The 17,816-nt window shown below is 45.9% G+C and overlaps 3 protein-coding genes across 3 annotated transcripts; 2 read left to right on the top strand and 1 right to left on the bottom strand.

The window, feature by feature from the left end:
* Positions 1–4,481: 4,481 nt before the first annotated feature.
* On the top strand, positions 4,482–12,940 carry LOC108092923 (innexin inx1). The gene is made up of 6 exons (XM_017192785.2): positions 4,482–4,989; positions 8,921–9,358; positions 10,407–10,514; positions 11,334–11,489; positions 11,556–11,908; positions 12,000–12,940. Exons 2-6 carry the CDS (start codon positions 9,110–9,112, stop codon positions 12,220–12,222), a joined length of 1,089 nt encoding a protein of 362 aa, XP_017048274.1. The 5' UTR covers positions 4,482–4,989; positions 8,921–9,109; the 3' UTR covers positions 12,223–12,940.
* A 361-nt stretch (positions 12,941–13,301) lies between these two features.
* Positions 13,302–14,367, top strand: LOC108092917 (leucine-rich repeat-containing protein 57). Its single transcript, XM_017192774.1, has one exon. It carries the CDS (start codon positions 13,509–13,511, stop codon positions 14,223–14,225), a length of 717 nt encoding a protein of 238 aa, XP_017048263.1. The 5' UTR covers positions 13,302–13,508; the 3' UTR covers positions 14,226–14,367.
* Positions 14,368–14,477: 110 nt separating this feature from the next.
* On the bottom strand, positions 14,478–17,746 carry LOC108092914 (probable peroxisomal acyl-coenzyme A oxidase 1). The gene is made up of 2 exons (XM_017192772.2): positions 15,952–17,746; positions 14,478–15,702 (listed from the first exon to the last, which is right to left on the bottom strand). Exons 1-2 carry the CDS (start codon positions 16,908–16,910, stop codon positions 14,628–14,630), a joined length of 2,034 nt encoding a protein of 677 aa, XP_017048261.1. The 5' UTR covers positions 16,911–17,746; the 3' UTR covers positions 14,478–14,627.
* Between the last annotated feature and the right edge of the window lie 70 nt (positions 17,747–17,816).

Consider the following 17,816-nt stretch of genomic DNA (forward strand, 5'->3'; position numbering starts at 1 on the left):
TTCAAGCTAGATCCATCAAGATCCACACAGTTTCGGAGGTCATCAAAGGTCAGCCAATAATTTTTTTAAATTTTTTTGGACATATTGATAAAGTGGATCCAAGTAACCATACGATAATGCTGTGAAAAGTTATTAAATTTAATAAATAAATAGAGGACACAACAGGATCAGTTGAACGCCAAAAACTGTAACTTAAGGATCAGTCAAAATATTATCAAATTAAAACTATTTTTCGGTTTTGACTTTTTTTTGACCAACAATTTTTTTTGGTATCACTGACGCTAACTTGGCTCTCTCACCTTAGCCGCTGTTGCTTGTTTTTGGTAGAACCGGTTGCCAGGCAACAGGGCTAGGGCCCATAGGGCTAGAAATGTGTGTTTATACGCATGATATCCTTCGTTGGCGCTCTGGCAATCGCTAATCGGCAGTCGCTATCGCGGGCCTCATCGGTTATCGGCGTTGACCCCACCTGAAACTTGTTGTGCAGCCAGCAACAGGTAAGAGGCACTTAGTACGTGACGTGCAGAGCATTAAAACAAACAAACGGGCTCACACAGAGCCAGAGTTTTGAGATACAGATACAGAGATACAGACACAAAGGTAGCTCTTTGCTCTTTTTCCTCGGTTTTGTCTCCCGAGTTGATGGCTTTGCTGGCATTTTTGGTATGCTTTCTTAGGTGGTTTTACCACACCCTCACCTAGACGGGTATCTCGGTTTTTACAACAATATTTCACCTTGCAAGAAAATTATAAAATACAAAGACATAACCTTCAAAACCAATCTTTCCTAAAACTTTTCTTGGTGATATCAGGCTGTTTATATGTTTTTTATAGTATGTTATATGTTTTGAAATAAGATTTATAAGTTTGAGGAAATCCCAATCTCGTATCAAAATTTTGAGGGTGTTTCAGTTTTCGAATCCCCAAAGTGTCCGCACATTCTTGTTTCTTTTCCATGGAGTGAGCAACTCCCAACCAAAACGAGGGCATTCAACTTCTTTCTTCGTTTCTTCTACTGCTTCTTCGAGTCGAGATTCTTCGGGAAGAGAGAGCGGAGCGTTGTCAACCGATCAAGTATACCAGTACCACCACCCAATTGGCCAACACAGAAATACAAGCCAAGCCCACGTCTTGGTAATTGAAAGTCAAGCGGGTTTTCTCGTTTTGGATCGATGTGTACGTATGTTTCCCCGTAACTTCAGCATCGATGCGGTTAGGATTGGAATGTTGCCAGAAGGGAAACAATTTCACAATATAGCAAACCGACCACTCGTCATTGAGTCATTGCGATCCGCGCTTGGACCTCGTATTTCCACCTCATTGTAGTCCCTATTAGGGCTTTGAGAACATGATCTTCATTGGACATAAAAAACCAGTAAAACGCTATTTAAATGGGCTTTATAAGATAGAGAAACGGAAAGAGGAAAAAGCAATGTGTTGTATGAATCGACTGAAAGATTGTTTAAATGTAATGTCTATGGATTTAATTTTGGGTTTTCTAGTAGAACACTGCGAAAGACCTTTCATAGACAAGTAAATTTACTTTTATGATTGTCGAATTGATCGTTACATGATCATGTTGAAAGAAAAGTTGGCCGTACATTCCAATGTTTAAAAGGGCTAATAGGTCAATTTAATAAAATGAAGAAGTGTGTTTATCGATGTATAAGAAGGCTCTGATTTCTCAATAAAATAAACACTACTTTTTAATTACTGAGACAAAACTTGCTTTAAGGACCCATTAACTCAGCATCTGTCTTACACAAATCTGTTATTTTAATATGATCGTAACATTGAACTTCTTCGAATTTACAATTATGGCTGTTTTTAATATGGCTCTTCCTCTGGAAATTTTAACGATCTTTCGGGAGATCTTTGAAGGCCTTCGCCCTTCATGCTAGTTTTTCTCTGAAAGGAGGTATATTTTTAGCCCCTCTAGATGATTCTTCTCCAGCCTACGTGATGAATTCCCGTACCACGGACATTGACGGGCTCCGTGTACTTTAAACATGTGCCTGGTCGCACTCTATATATAGATCCCTTCGGATGGTTTACGGGATGCTAGCGTCCCGGGTCCACCAATATAGCCTTTGTTTCGAGAATTTTCCTTATAATTCCTTTTGATCGTCAGTCTTGCAACGCTTTGCGAATTGTTTTTAAACATGATCGATAATGTACACGTACGCAGGTACACAAAAAGAAAATGTAGGTATCAAAGATGAAATATTCCTTACCCATAAGGTATGTATTTCAGGATTTCAGAAAAATGTGTAGAATAAATGCTTTGGAAAATAAACTGCTTATCTTTGACATGTTTTCTATCGTTATCGTTGATCACATTTTTCTCTGTGTAGAAAAAGCCAGACATAAAAGGAAGTTGCAACCCCCCGTTTCACCAACCCCCTTGCTCTCTCTCTCTTTGGCTCTTTGTCTTCCCCTCCCCCTTTCTCCATTGAGAAGGAAGCAAACGAAATAGGAAGTTGCAAACTGGAGCAGCTGCTGCAAAAAATGAGATTTGCACAAATGAGTGAGTTTTTCGGAGAGGAGAGTTTCACTGCCGCGAGAGAGATGGCTCGAAGGAGGGTCCAAGCACACTGAGATAAATACGAACAGCGTTCGTGCTCCTGCTCACGTTCGTACCGTTCTTACCACCGATATCGATACCACCGATACCTGGTTTGAGTACCACCATGGAGTCGTCGGAGACGGGGATTTCGGAGTTACGGGGGCGTGTGGTTAATGGGCCGATTGTGGCAGACGTGACACTTGGCCAAGTGAAAGGCACTACCAATGATACCTCTATCCATCCATCCACATGTCTTCGGCATTTCGTGTGGCCGTAGTTTGTGTGTGAAGGGAATATCTGTTTGCTGGCCTTTTTAATTGCACATGTGCGAGTCGATTTAAATGTAAATAGCAGAACAAGGTAACAACATCACATGGCTCTGAAGTAATAAACAAAAAATAAGGTAACAGAATTTAATACCATCTTCAATTCCCTTCTGAGATCCTAAGGGGAGAATTGATTTGGCTTTTTCATCAACGCAACCAAGACTCAAAAGTAGCAGTGTAGTGTGATTTATCAGTTTTATGTTTATGTAACACCCGCCGAGAAATCCAAAAGATAAAAAACAACTTCAATCCTCAAACTCCATTTACTCGCTTCTCATGTCTGTGGCAATGACAACGCACTCAACATTTCTCTACACTTATGTGTTTTTTTTTTTTTTTGGGGCTTTGATTTCTTTTTGTATGCCCGAAAGTGCGCAGTTTATTGTGGCCCCATAAAAAGGCCATGTCAAGACGAGCGAGCCCGAAAAAACCTTAATTTAAAATTAAAAGCAACACGAACTCGCCGCATGATACAATGGAGATGGAGACACGACCGATTTTTTTAGGGCCGAAACGTAAGACAAAACCAGCAAAAGGGTCGGGGAATCCAGGCTGAAATGCGGTTGCAATGCCAAAGCACTTCCCACACACCCATATATATCGTGTGTAGACATAACTGTAATTTGAGATCTGGCCATATATTGAGGGGCATAATGGCCAATTGACTAACTGACTCAATGCCTGACTGACGGAACGGAGTGTGCGCACACGCCGAAAGATTGATGTAGCAGTCCATCGGATCCAATATCGCTCGCTTCTCGAGTGCTGAGACAGGAAAAACTGAGATTGTGTGCCAGGATAAAGTAAGCATCTGCGAGATACCAGAAGTCAGCGCATTTCCATAACATTTCAAAAGATGTCAACAAGTAAACATAATCAAAAGGTAGGAATGACTTTCCTTACCAACCATTGTCTTTTTCTGTATACCAAGATCTATTCCCAAAATCAGGTTTTTTGGAATAATGCATCTTTAATTTTAAGATGAGCTCACCTTCACAGACCCATAGTTTACGGAGCATATCTTCTTCGCACAAAATCCAATACAGATCATTTTACATTTTGCTTTCTAAAAAGGAAAGATACATTTCTTGCAGTGCACACACTATGAGTTTTTCCCTACCTTTTTGTAAGCCAAAACAAAAGAAACGCAAATCAAGAGGGCCAAAAGGAAGGAAAATAATTGAACAAACCAAAAAAGTGAACAGCCAAGTAGGAAAAGAAGTCAAGAAATCGAAAAATACAAAAAGAGCTCAGGGACCTCTAGAGGGGTAAACGAAAAAAGTATATCTCCTTGGCAATTGCTGCTCCAATTTTAGTTCATTGCTAGCGATCAGTTTAATTTAAGGCTTAATTCGTTTAAATAAACCAAAGTGAAGAGAGAGAGTGGAGAGTGGACCAGAGAGTGAGAGAGTTTTCGACAAAGAGAGAATTGAATGGAAGTCCTCTCTTCACTCATTCGGGCCAGCTGTTTCGTTTCGAGAGAGTGAGCGCCCGCTCCGAGAGAGAACGGCTTGGAAACGAAGAGCGGAATGGCGCGGAATGGGAAATGGAATGAGAACGGAATGGGCTTCGGTTTTGAGTTTGCGTGAATTTTTAAAACCAAGCGGCATTCGACGACGACGGCGACAGCGTGCTACAAAAGCCATTGCGAGCGTCTACGCGGCGCTCGAAAAACACCAGGAAAATCACAAAATTCGAAACCCAAACAGGCATCCAGCGAAAATCGGGAAAAGCCAACCCGTACGATTCAGGAACTACCAGCAGACAGTTTTCGAAAAAAAACTATATCGTTTTGAGCAGTCCCGCTTTGTGTTTGTATTTTTTGCAGTGAGTGTGTGTGCGCGGTTTTTCTTAAAAAGCCCAGTTTTCGAAACATAACAATACAAATTTGAGGCACTGTCCAAGAACCTGTTCCGTGCAAATTCTACGACCACCTGGCAGCTGATTCGAGAAATAAAAAACAAAAAATATCAAAAACAAGAAGAAGCATCCCCAAAACAAACACTCGCACGCCATGCTGTGACAAAAAAATACAATCACAAAAGGAAAACAAAACCAAACGCGACAAGAGGAGCCTGGAAGACAACGGAATTTCGCGTAAGTTAATAAAAAAAACTATTAATCAGTACAGAAAAAAAAAACAAGAATGCATTCCTCATCTTGCCAACGAAAGCTGTCTAAGTAAGAGAAGAAGCTTTCGAGCCGAGCTTTTGAATAACACCGATGATTTCTCAAGAACGAGACAGAGATAGAGAAAGACACGTTCGGATTAGTTGTATAACTATGTATAACCCCTCGGATTAATCAAGATGGGAGCCTTGGGGCGTTATTTTGATTAGAGCCCATCAAGCCAATTGGGTTTGGTCGATAGTCAGGTGATAACAAGTGTTCTTGGAGGCCTAGAGATTCTGGAGCATGTTCCTCAGTTTTACAGTTACGTATAGGGAACACCATTAAATGTGCGACTTGTTCCTGTACCTCAAGAAGATCCTACGATTGTAGGCTCACTAATAATATTGCGTTTGCACTATCATCAGCATTATATCAGCTTAAAACTTAAAACTTAACAGAAGCTTTGTCGTTTGAGAAAAACCTTTATATTGTACGAATCTGCTGGAGCACCTGAAGATTCGTGTGCCAAGATATGATGTTGGCAAACAATCATCGACATTGTTTATAATAATCGTTGTCTTTCGAATAATTAACGTGACTTTTCTTCCCGTGTATAACTTTTCTTCTGTGAAGTTCTTTCTTTAAAATGTTGTTTTATCGGTGAACTTGACTTTCCTAGATTTTCCTTAAATTCCATGAATCTTCTTTTTCTGTGCATACTTTTCATTTCCTCTTTAATGGTCGTCTTATTAACTTTCCCCTTCTCATCTTCCCCTCGCCTGTATCCCCTTTTTTCTCTCGTTTCCCCACTATTTTCCAAGAGTCTTCCCGCTCCATCATTTTTATATACACAGAAACAAAATTTAGACTAGTTTTAGAGTGTTTTGAATATATAGCTTAAGGCAAATTAATTTTGTACTAGCTAGTACTACTCCAAAATGAATAAGACTGTTAGTGGGTTGGTTAATATTATTATCTGGAAAATGTTAATTAATCATTGGATCGTGTTCGGTTCGGTTTCTAGATTTTTGTTTGTGTATCGGCTTACCTTAGAAGTATCCCGTCTGACGGGTTCGGCGACATCTATGGTATCTCCGCTCTTGGCATCCCAAAGATGAGCCCCCACCACTTTGCCCCCCGAAAATACTGCCCCCTGCGAACGGAAATGGTCAATTTGAGTGACACAGAACAGTGGCGACTCATTGTTTTTGAGCATGTGTCTCCGATCAGGGAACCGAATGGGGGAGAAGCACGTTGTGGGTTCTGTTCTTTGCTTTCTCCCACCCCCTCCCTCTCCCTCTCCCCCTCCCCCTTCGATTTGCCCTTCTTGGTTTCCCTATTACGTGCACGCCATGCTGCGGTTTCTCCGTTCTAACGATCCCATACCACTCGAACCGAACCGACTCGATCCTCCCCGAGCTGCAGGCCAAGTCACTAGCCGCAGAGTGGATGACCAAAGCCCAAAAGGTTTTGTTCTGGGCCAGCTGCCGCGAAAATAGATCGCCAGAGATGTCAGCGTGAGGCGATATTTATCGGTATGTGATTAAATAAGTTTAAATCTTAAATAACTCAAGAAGTCAAAACGACTACGAGTTAATTTGAGTTTAGTTTTCGTAACTTCTTTATACTAGGGAGTTTCTATTAGATTTGATTGATATGTTGTCTGTCTTTTAGTGAATATTTATTACCTGTTTGCAATGATTTAGGTGCTGCATTTACGATGCTGCACTCCGTCGTTTTAGGTGAGGTTTTCACCAATAGATTCCAGATATTTAGGGTTTCCTGTGCGTGAGTCGAGTCTTTCAGTCGATGCCACCCCTGGTGCTCGGCACACACGCACACCCCGAAGGGCGACTTCCGCTATGGCGACCAGCTGCCAACCAAACCGAACGGAGTGCCCAATAGCACACAGACCAAACCCTAATGGAAGTGAATCAACTCGGCAAGACTCGAACACACTCGCCGTACAGTCGAATGCAATTGGGCTGACGTCACAACTCCAAGAGACAGACTCCCGCAGTACGAGAAATCAAACACAAAAAAGCAAAAACAAACTGAAACTCAGATTCGCAATGCAGTTGCAGTTGCAGTTGCTATTGCACTGTGCAATTGACATTGCAGTTCTCGTGCGCTGTGCTGTTTGCATTCATGTTAAGGTTAAGCATGTTAAGGCTTTCAAAAGACCCGACAACAAAGTGGATGACAGCGAAATTAGCTGCGACAACGACTAGGCAAACAATCACCAAATGTTGTGAAAGCGAAGGCAGAATCTTTCGGAAGGGAACAACTTGACCACTCAAATGGCAGAATCTTTTGGCAGGGAACAACTTGACCACTCAAATGGCAAGCTTTCAACAGATTGCTCTTTCATATTTGCAATCCAGGTTGGGAAAGCGGTGGCTACCCCCCAGTTTTCAGGGTATGCGAAATAGGCGATTGTGAAGCGGCGGCACGTAACTAACATTAATGCAGCTCCGACGACCTTTTCGCAAAACAATTGGCACAGCCGACACCTATGTAACATTTGTGGGCCCCCCCTTTCCGCTTTCGCCCCCTTCCGAAACCGAAACAAATTGCAATTCGCACAGCGAAATTTCCACTAAATCCGCAACTATCACTATCAACTGCTGGCAGGCAACACTTGGCAGTCCACGGTCCCCACGGCCTTGGCAATGAAAATGCCTAGGAAACCGAAAGAAACCCAACCACAAGTGACAGCTGCATGTGTGTGAAATTGGTTGGTGGGGAGAGGGGAGGCGGGAGGCTGTGGGCGGTGGGTGGTAGGTGGTGGGCCATTGTGTATACGACTGCAACTTCAAAAGCAAAGGCAAAGTCAGCGAAGCGTTGAGGGGAACTGAAGGGAACGGCGGGGCTTCGGCCAGGAAGGAGGCCATTTATGTGTGGCTAATGGAGGGGTTTTGAGCCACAGACACCGTCTGTTAGCAGAATGTCAATCAAACAACCCAGAGAAATCTGATTTCCAATGCAGATTATTGGAGAGCACACACAGGTTACAAACAGTGTCAGGGTTCAAACCTATGATGCAGTTTCCATGGAAATTAAATCGGATTTAAATAAAAAGAAGTTGTTGGCTTAGAAAATAAACTAGTGATGCAGTTTGCCAGGGAATTAACCCACTAACTTTTAGTCGAACACTTCTTAGTCGGACATAAATTAAAAAAGTTGAGGACCCTGGAGTGCAGGGCGTATACGTATTCTCTGGAAACCGCGAGGCAAAGAAGCCGCACCGATTTAACATAATTGAGACGGGGTCCCCGGTGGCGCTTGGGTCAAATGTGTTGCACAGAGATCGCGGGGGGAGGCACTGGAACCACTGGAGGTGCATTGCCCCCAGATCGAGATTCGTCGGGCAGAAAAGAGAGTCCGCCTCGGATGGCAGCCACACAGGCCACACAGGCAAGTGGAGCAAATGGCAATTGGTTACTTAAATGGCGCATCAATTTTCCCAGCTGACAAGAGAGCCGAACTGAACTGAACTGAACTGAGCTGAGCTGCTCGCAGTCGTGGCTGCGAAATGTGCCTTTAATTGAAATTGAAACCGTCTCAAGATTCTATTAGTTGATGTTGATTTATGCCAAAATACTCGCGCTCTGCGCATTTAGCAATTGCAAGATCACAGCTCACCACGAAATTTTACACTTTCGGCGAACTTCAATAGTTTAGTTGGGTGGGTGTCGGTTGTTCTCCAATCAGCGAGGTGTACTTCACAGATACACCGAGATAAGAGTCTTGTATTTGCCCCCCGTTCCGACACAGAAACCAAATTAAGTGTAATGGGTACCGATTCGAGTTTATTTGGTTACGTCAAACCGTACTGGAATTATACATAGTATTACTTACATTCTGCATTTTGATTGAAAATCCTATTAAACAGCATAACTTCTGTTATTTCCAGTTGATATGCATCGAAGGTTGAAGGGCAAGAGATTCCGAAACAAGACAAGAACTGGCAAGAGAAAGCTAGGATCGCACCCAGCCTAACAGCCACCTAACCCTTTGTCGGCGAGATTAACGACACTGCCCGGAGGAGAGATCCTAATCCTGATCCTGATTCGCCCAACGAGACCACCCGACCTGTGCCAAGATGTACAAGTTGCTGGGTAGCCTGAAGAGCTACCTCAAGTGGCAGGACATCCAGACGGACAACGCCGTCTTCCGGCTGCACAACTCCTTCACCACGGTGCTCCTGCTCACCTGCAGCCTGATCATCACCGCCACCCAGTACGTGGGCCAGCCGATCAGCTGCATCGTCAACGGAGTGCCGCCGCACGTGGTCAACACCTTCTGCTGGATCCACAGCACCTTCACCATGCCGGACGCCTTCCGCAGACAGGTGAGTGCTTCCTTGAAGATTCTGCGGCTCAGTCTTATCAATCCAAGTGGCATGAAAGTGCTTGTGCTTCTTTCACCGAATACAAAGGAACTTTGAAGACCCTCTGATGATCTCTGATCTTTCTCCCATGAGATAGCTGGGCATCTCCATGCGGCTTGAGCCTCAGTGATCCACAATTCGAACTGAATACCTGTCATCTGCCGCAGAAGAGCCCTTTCAATAGCATCCGCTTCTTTTCTCACTCTTTTCTTTTTCTGCCCGCCTGCCCATCAAGTCTTCTGTATGCGGGACACGTCCGACCCTTTCGACGCAGGAAGGTAGATCGGGTATGGTGTGTGTGTTGTGCACACACATATTTCATCTCTCAGGCCAGCCTATGCCTATAAAGCAATTATAAACTGGGCGTTGTCTGCTTCTTCCACTTTTCTGCTGCGGGCAGCGTTTTGTACAATCGGTTGCAGGGGAAAAAACGAAATCAAGAACACCAAAAATTGATTCCCCACGGGTGGAACTCCACTGTGGCCCTACACTCAGAAAAATTAACAGCTCCACATTCGATTCATTAACTTTTATTTCTTCTGGCAACTATTTGGATTTCCCATTGAAAGCTTCTCTCTTTCAAAGTGGAATTACGAGATGTTTTTAATGGGATATACATTTATCCTATATCTTTGGTATTTTCCTAACTTTATCCAAGTGAACTCCCTTATCTCTCTGTGCACAGCTCTTCTGGGGATTGGCTCATATTTCATGCCAGGCAGGAAACAGTCCGATAACTCCCTACGCTGCCACTTCGTGGAAATCTTTTTTGTTTTTTGGCAGCTCGGCCGATCGAATTACCCGCCAAGTCGCACTAACTAAGTAAACTCAACTGGCTGGCAGTGTGTGGGCGGATTTAGTCAGGGAAACCATGTGGATACCTTTCTGGAAACTTGGGTTGCCATTACATGGTTATCTGTGATTTTTTAGGGACACATTGGGTGACTTACTTATGCATGGTGCTTTCCCATAAAGAGTATTCTAATTCGTTTTGATCTTGTACTTTCAGGTTGGTCGTGAGGTGGCTCATCCTGGTGTGGCCAATGACTTTGGCGACGAGGACGCCAAGAAGTACTACACCTACTACCAGTGGGTGTGCTTCGTGCTCTTTTTCCAGGTGAGTTTCTGTTCTGTTCGCCTCTGAGTGCTCAAAAATGTACACCTTGCTGGGTAAACAATCGCCAAGATTGAGATGTCGTGATTTGGTGGCGAGATTAGACGTCTTTTTTCTCTGTGCAGCGATGTGTTCACGTTGCTTGTGGTCTCGATTCTTTGGCGCGGAGGCAATCGCTCCAATTAAGTTCAATTGAGTGCGTGGCATGCGTGGATACACAGGGAGATATGGGGTGTGGGGAGTGCCACGTACACTGATCGAAACTTGTGCACCTTTGTAAAGTAGAGTCCACCTCTCTTCATAACCTCTTCTCAATTTGTGATTGTGTTTAAGAGGGAATGTCGCCCAAGACGATCGCTAAATGTAGTTTTCGTTTGGGTGGCGACCCATTTACTTTTTGATTGATTCGATTAGGTTTTTTTGCCTGTGCACTGGGGTTGGGGTTCTGTGATCGGCGGGAATTAGCTGTGGGTCAACGTATTGCTCAAGTGACGGAAGCAAATGAGAGGAGCGCAACAAAGCGCCTCGGACTTGTGAAATACCAAATATAATTAATGACTTGCTAAACAGCACGAACAACATCAGCAGTGGCAATTACAACAGCAGCAACAGCGACAACAATGTGTCAATTGCTTCGACATTTTTCAATAAAAAGTGTTTGTTGAAACACTTTCCTGCACTTTTGCCACACGAGACACTCCAGATGCCAGTGGAAAGTGAAGCAAGGGGCTCATTTAAATCGAATTGAAGGAAGTGCTTTTGCTCTAGGAGTGTTTGCAGAAGTGTTTGCAGCGTAATTAAATTTATTCAATTGGTTTTTAGGCCATGGCCTGCTACACTCCCAAGTTCCTGTGGAACAAATTCGAGGGCGGCCTGATGCGGATGATTGTGATGGGGCTGAACATCACGATCTGCACTCGCGAGGAGAAGGAGGCGAAGCGCGACGCCCTGCTGGACTACCTGATTAAGCACGTGAAGGTGGGTTATCTACCTTCCCAGATCCCAGACTGATTCAACTGATCCATACTCTCCTCCCTCGATTAGCGCCACAAGCTGTACGCCATCCGGTACTGGGCCTGCGAGGTGCTGTGCTGCATCAACATCATCGTGCAGATGTACCTGATGAACCGCTTCTTCGACGGCGAGTTCCTCTCGTACGGCACCAACATCATGAAGCTGTCGGACGTGCCGCAGGAGCAGCGGGTGGACCCCATGGTCTACGTGTTCCCCCGGGTGACCAAGTGCACCTTCCACAAGTACGGTGCCTCCGGGTCGCTGCAGAAGCACGACTCCCTCTGCATCCTGCCGCTGAACATCGTGAACGAGAAGACGTACGTGTTCATCTGGTTCTGGTTCTGGATCCTGCTCGTCCTGCTCATCGGACTGATGGTGTTCCGGTAAGGCGTGCTCTGCAGATAACACTATATCCTATATCTGGGTTGTTTTTCCGAACGGGAGTTAATCAATCTAATCGACTATTTTGTTCAGTGCCTGCATCATCTTCATGCCGAAGTTCCGGCCCCGTCTGCTGAACGCCCGCAACCGAATGATTCCGATGGAGATCTGTCGCTCGCTGTCCCGGAAGCTGGACATCGGGGACTGGTGGCTCATCTATATGCTGGGTCGCAATCTCGACCCGGTCATCTACAAGGACGTGATGAGCGAGTTTGCCAAGCAGGTGGAGCCCTCCAAGCACGACCGTGCCAAGTAGACGAGACACGAGACACTCGCCGCCCCGATCTGCCCTACGAAATATCAAATACCCTGCCTAACTCCCAATCATCATTTGTCCGGTGCCCCAAATTCCAAATTCTGCTTTGGACTATTATTTTTATTTAGCACAAATCATACTACTTAGTTGAAACACAAGACCGACGCCCCTTTGGTAGTTCTGTGATTAAGCCCCCCAACCCCAACCTTTGAACCCTCTCCCCTTTGACCTCTTCCCTATTACCACTCCCCTTCCCAGCCAGCCCATTACTATTTTAAGCATGGATTAATCAATGATCACAACTCGAATCGCGCTTGGCAGAAAAGACAATCTTTTATTTTAATTTTATTTTTTGATTTTTGATTTTCCATCAATTATAACAAGACAAACAACAACAAAAATAATGAGATTTTCCTTGTGTTTTTTTTCTGCAAACAATACATTTTTTTTCCTAATTTTAAAATGTAATTTAATGCCTAGTTCTTATTTATAAATAGACAACATCACTAAAAAATCCCCTGAAAAAAACAACCAGAAGAGATACTATTTCTGCTTAAAATCGTAAACTGTTTTTTAAACGCTTCGGAAACAACCGATAATAACAAATAAATATTGCTTTTGAGTCTTTCATAATAATAGTTTGTAAAATTCCAATCGGAAGCGTTTGAAACACATAAATTTTTTTTGGGGAATAAATTGAAGAGAATAAAATGCGCTATGTTAAGTTTATTGTGTAGTTTTAGGCGAAAATTGCAAAGGTTTTATAAATATATTTTCATATATATATTTTAAACTAAAATATGATATGAAATAAAAAACTTTTTACAACTGGCGAAATATTTGAGTGTTTGTTTTTGATCTGTGAAAATGATTTGTGAAGGCTTTCGAACAGAACTCTCTTTATAACAGTTTACCGGTTAAGTGAATGTTGGCTTCCGCCCGTACTAGATGTAAAGGTTTGTGACACCAATAAATGCATAGTCAAGTTTCAGCCCGAGCGCGGCTTTGTGGTATTTTTTTAGTACATTTTGCATCAGTGCGTCCGCGGCCCCGCCAGGGCTGGTGTATCTGCAAGAAATATCGATAGAATTGAGCAATCATCGATTTTTGCACCAGCTCCACCAAAAACGTAAATAATAGAAGGAAAAGTGCTTCAGAGTGTTTTATTTGCGGTATCACCCAAGGGAAATCAGGAACCGAGCTGCAGAGTGTGAGACCAGCATTAGTCATCGCTGAACTAACCCACCTGAAAATCCTCGGAGTTCTCCAAAGAAGTCCTTGCAGAAATGGGCAACAAACAGATCAAACAGCACTTGGAGACGGCACAGAAGACGGGAATCCTCAAGATATCCCTGCAGCGCCTCCAGGAGTTCCCGCCACAACTGAAGGCCTACCCGAATGTGCTGAAAACTCTGGATCTTTCCGAGAATCGCTTTGAACGGGTGCCCGATGAGCTGGGCAAGTTGACCCTGCTGAAGCACCTCAATCTCAGTGGGAACCGACTGGTGGAACTCAACGAAGTGGTGGGCGAACTGGCCAAGCTGGAGGTGCTCTTGTTGATGGACAATCTGCTGACCAAACTGCCCAAGACGTTGGCGAACTGCACTCACCTAAAGACCGTGAACCTGAGCAACAACCAGTTGAAGGAGTTTCCCTCCATGTTGGGCGGCCTGAAGCAGCTGGATGTCCTGGATCTCTCGAGGAACAGGATCACCGAGGTGCCCTCCGAAGTGGGTGGTCTCTATGTGACCGAACTGAACCTGAACCAGAACCAAATATCCTCGCTGGCGGAGGACGTGGCCGACTGTCCCAAGCTGAAGACCCTGAGACTTGAGGAGAACTGCCTTCAGGCGGCTGCTTTCACCCCCAGAATCCTGAAGGACTCGAAGATCTGTAACCTGGCCGTCGACGGCAACCTGTTTAACTCGAAACAGTTCACCGACCTCGATGGCTACGACGTCTACATGGAACGCTATACGGCGGTCAAAAAGAAGATGTTCTAGATGCCCACTGGGCCCAATTCCAGATCCCCCAATTTATTGTGTGTGTCCCAGCCTTTATTTATCAGCGTAAACTAATGTAGTAGCTTAATTCTTTGTGACTTCAGTGTAAATCGTTATGAATAAAACGAGAAAGTCAACTACAGTGAGGGAAAGCTAATAATTTCGAGAGGTGAGTGGAGATTAGTAACCCAGATTAAGTTTATTAACTAAAATTCTTTTTTAACCTCCATTTTAAAAAGTTCACATATCCTTAAACAAAGATCAATACCCCATATGCAACCAAATAGTGAAAATTGTAAAAACAAGTAGCTTTTATTTAAAAAGTGTATAACATATACATATATAAGATAAGAAAAAAAAATTATATGAAAAATAATCCCACCATGGAGATTCGGGTCCTCATCAAAGCTTTCCCCGCATCATGGGCAACAGGTGATTGTGGAAGGACGAGTTGACGGGCTCCTGGTTGACTGGATTCCTCCGAGCCTCCTCCATGAGGCGTTCGTAGACGCGGCCGTCGTGGCAGCCCAGCGTGGAGCCCAAAACGCGGTCGTGGAAGTCGAAGCCATCCACAATGGCCACCGCATTGGGACGCAGCTTGACCAGCAACTCCTCGTAGCGACGCTCGATGAACCGCAGTTGGGTGCCATTGATGCCAGTATTCCAGCGGAGCACGGTGCCCGACTGTCGCTGGAATGTGTCGAGGACGAAGAGCTCCACCAGTTGGCCCAGGACGGCGGACACACTCGGGCCAAGATCGCCCTTCTTGCGAAGGGCCTCCACTTGCTGCAGCGCGTTCCGGGTGAAGAAGGCATGGGCATGGGCTGTGGCAGCCCCCGTGAGCTGTCTGCCCGCCAAGTTGCTGGCCCGCTCGGCACTCACCCGGCTGTTCTGATGGGTCTTCTGGGTCTGCCACGCGTGGCGCACCTGCTCCAGGGCGGAAATCTCCAGGGCGCGCACACAATTCACAGCGATGCTCTTGCCCCAAACCAGACGCGAAGTGTCCCTCAAGTAGGAGACGCTCGACGGCAGCACCTTCCTCTTCAGGCTGTCCACGTACTGGCGGACCAGGAACCGAGCCGTCTGCAGCAGGAGCACCGTGTACTCTCCCTCGTACGTGTAGGCCGCCGCGGTCAGGCCATAGATGCTGTCGAAGTTGGCCGAGGAGAGGAAGCCGTGGCCGCCGCAACTCTTACGCAGCAGGTCCACGCCCTCGGTGGCCTCGTCGGTGGACACCGCCTTGAGGCAGCAGCTGAGAGCGTGCAGTTCGGGCAAGGAGTTGCGGCCTCCGCTGCTCCCGTCCTCCAGTTGCCGCAGGACCTGCTCGTAGAAGCTCCACAGCCAGTCGGACACCAGGCGGTAAGACACTCCTCGCGCCAGCTGCGGCAGGATCTTGGCCTGCTGCGTGATGTGATCCAAAACCGACACCTCGGGCTGATCCGCATCAATTCGGCTTTGGCGACGCACCACGGAATACCTGGCAGTAATTAAAGGTATGTGTTTTAAATAAACGTAGACAATGATACAATGATTTAAGAATAGAGCTCGTTTTAAAATTGCATAAATAATTTTAAGATTATCTAATGACTTTTAACCACCTACTTAAATTCTTATCTTAATATACCTAGGTAACTACATATCTGGAATCTTTGGACTCTTTTCAGCTGTCTGCAAAACGCCCAGTGCAGTTTTATGAGTTTAAAAACAAATGACGCGTTAATATCACCTGGTAGCAATAGTGGCTGCCTGTAGGAGACCGAAGAGCACGTCCTTCAGGGTGATGACCCGCACGTAGACCATAGTGCCGTAGAGCAGCAGCGGAGGTCTTCCCTGGACGAAGGTTCCATCGGCGAGCACCTGGGCGTTCTTCATCAGCATTTGGGTTCGGGGAATGCGCACGTCGCGAAGCCCCAGGAAGCCGTTGTTCACTCCGTTGCCCCCCAGACGAGGTCCTATGTCGCCTACGTCGATGCCGGCCAGCGGCTCGTGGGTCCTCTCATCGCGGATCCTCACCAGGAAGGACTGCAGCCCATAGTGCTTGCCCCTCACGTAGAGCTGGGCCAGGACAATCGCCACGTTGGCCGTGTTTCCCAGACCGCCGGGCCACCACTTGTAGGCGCTCTGCGTGGGCGTGTTGAGGACGAACTCCTGCGTCTCCGGATCGTAGTCCGCGCGGGTCTCCAAGCCACGGACGAAGGTGCCGTGGCCCAGCTCCGTTTGGGCGTAGGTCCCCAGGACGCCGTCCATGTGCCAAGAGCGATTCAGCCACTGGGCCTGCTGCTCCTCGGTTCCCTGGCTCAGAAGCGTGGTCATGAACATGGAGAAGTGCACGCGCAGGGGGAAGCTTTGCTGGAAGAGGCCCGTGCCCAGGGATCCGGAGAGCAGGAGCCGGAAGTCCCGCAGCATATTTACACTAAGCTGCAACTGAGGTTGCTTCTCCCGCTGCCACTGCCGCAGCTTGGCCAGGAAGCGGGTGGCTCTGGCCACCGTCTGCTCGTAGCGCTCCTTGTAGGACAGGCAGCTCGGGTGCACTGCCTCCGCGAAGTCGGGGTCCTCGTAGAAGCGGCGGTCCAGGGCGCGACGCTCCTCCAACTGGGCCGCACCACCCGCCCACCAGCGGGCAAAGTCCTCGCTGTCCAGAGTGGCCGCCGCCCGCTCCCTCTGCAGATCCGCATTCACAGACATGGTCGCCGTATCGCTGATTCTGCGCTTTTGTTTCCTCCGAGATCTCCCAACCTCTCCGATCGAACTGCTCGATTGCACTGGGAGGTGGTGGCTGCAAAAACACTATCGCACAAAGCATGAGAGCGAGGCCAGGCCACCCAGGCCGTAGTCGAGCGGGGTTCTCTCCCCACTAACTTGTGCTGCACAAAGTCCAGATATGGAACATATCTAGGAAAACATCTTGGTGAAACCGAAAAAGAACGATACCATGAGAGGCTTTATACATTTTATTGGAAAAGTTTATGATCGTAAGCCCCTCCGGATCATCCTGGGGACGCCACTGCCTCTGTATTGCGCTCTGACTGCTCCAACCGGTGTCTCTGCTGCAGCGAAGTCACTGAACTCGCTCTGCAAGTGTCTATGCGCTTTTGAGTGGACCCTATTCGAAAGAGAGAATGCAAGTAAAACAACGGAAAAACGAAAACTGCACAAGCAAATATTTCTGTATCTAGTGGTCCACCTCAAAGTGGAAAGGAACAAAGTGCGTAGATTCCTGGCAGGTCTTATCTTCTTGTTTTTACCGGGTCATTAGATTCTATAAAATAATCTTGTAGATTTCTCAGCTTCATTTCGCATTATCATCCAGCTTGGAAAGACTTTGTGTTTATTTTATTTGCAGTGCGTGTTATCATTCTATACTAAGAAGTGTCTTGTTATCATTAAGGTTTCTTTCAAAACAATCTGCGATCATGGGGGGCCTCATTTATTGTTGGACTAGCAAAATTTGAGATAACCTTCTAGGCCACTGCAAAATAGATTTGCTAGGCATTGCTAGTGATGAGAATTTCGCACACCAAGAACCTGGCATACAATTCAAAAGTGGCGCCTTCTGTATACCGTCTTGCAAAATCGATAATTAGGGTGACC

This window comes from Drosophila ficusphila, unplaced genomic scaffold (assembly GCF_018152265.1).
Source record: "Drosophila ficusphila isolate 14025-0441.05 unplaced genomic scaffold, ASM1815226v1 contig_198, whole genome shotgun sequence".
Classification (NCBI taxonomy): domain Eukaryota; kingdom Metazoa; phylum Arthropoda; class Insecta; order Diptera; family Drosophilidae; genus Drosophila; species Drosophila ficusphila.

Coding starts and splice junctions, on each gene's coding strand:
- LOC108092923 (XM_017192785.2), top strand. CDS start 9,110: ATGTACAAGTTGCTGGGTAGCCTGAAGAGCTACCTCAAGTGGCAGGAC. Junction 9,359..10,406: donor CGGACGCCTTCCGCAGACAG/GTGAGTGCTTCC, acceptor TTGTACTTTCAG/GTTGGTCGTGAGGTGGCTCA. Junction 11,490..11,555: donor ACCTGATTAAGCACGTGAAG/GTGGGTTATCTA, acceptor TCCCTCGATTAG/CGCCACAAGCTGTACGCCAT.
- LOC108092917 (XM_017192774.1), top strand. CDS start 13,509: ATGGGCAACAAACAGATCAAACAGCACTTGGAGACGGCACAGAAGACG.
- LOC108092914 (XM_017192772.2), bottom strand. CDS start 16,910: ATGTCTGTGAATGCGGATCTGCAGAGGGAGCGGGCGGCGGCCACTCTG. Junction 15,703..15,951: donor GCAGCCACTATTGCTACCAG/GTGATATTAACG, acceptor AATTACTGCCAG/GTATTCCGTGGTGCGTCGCC.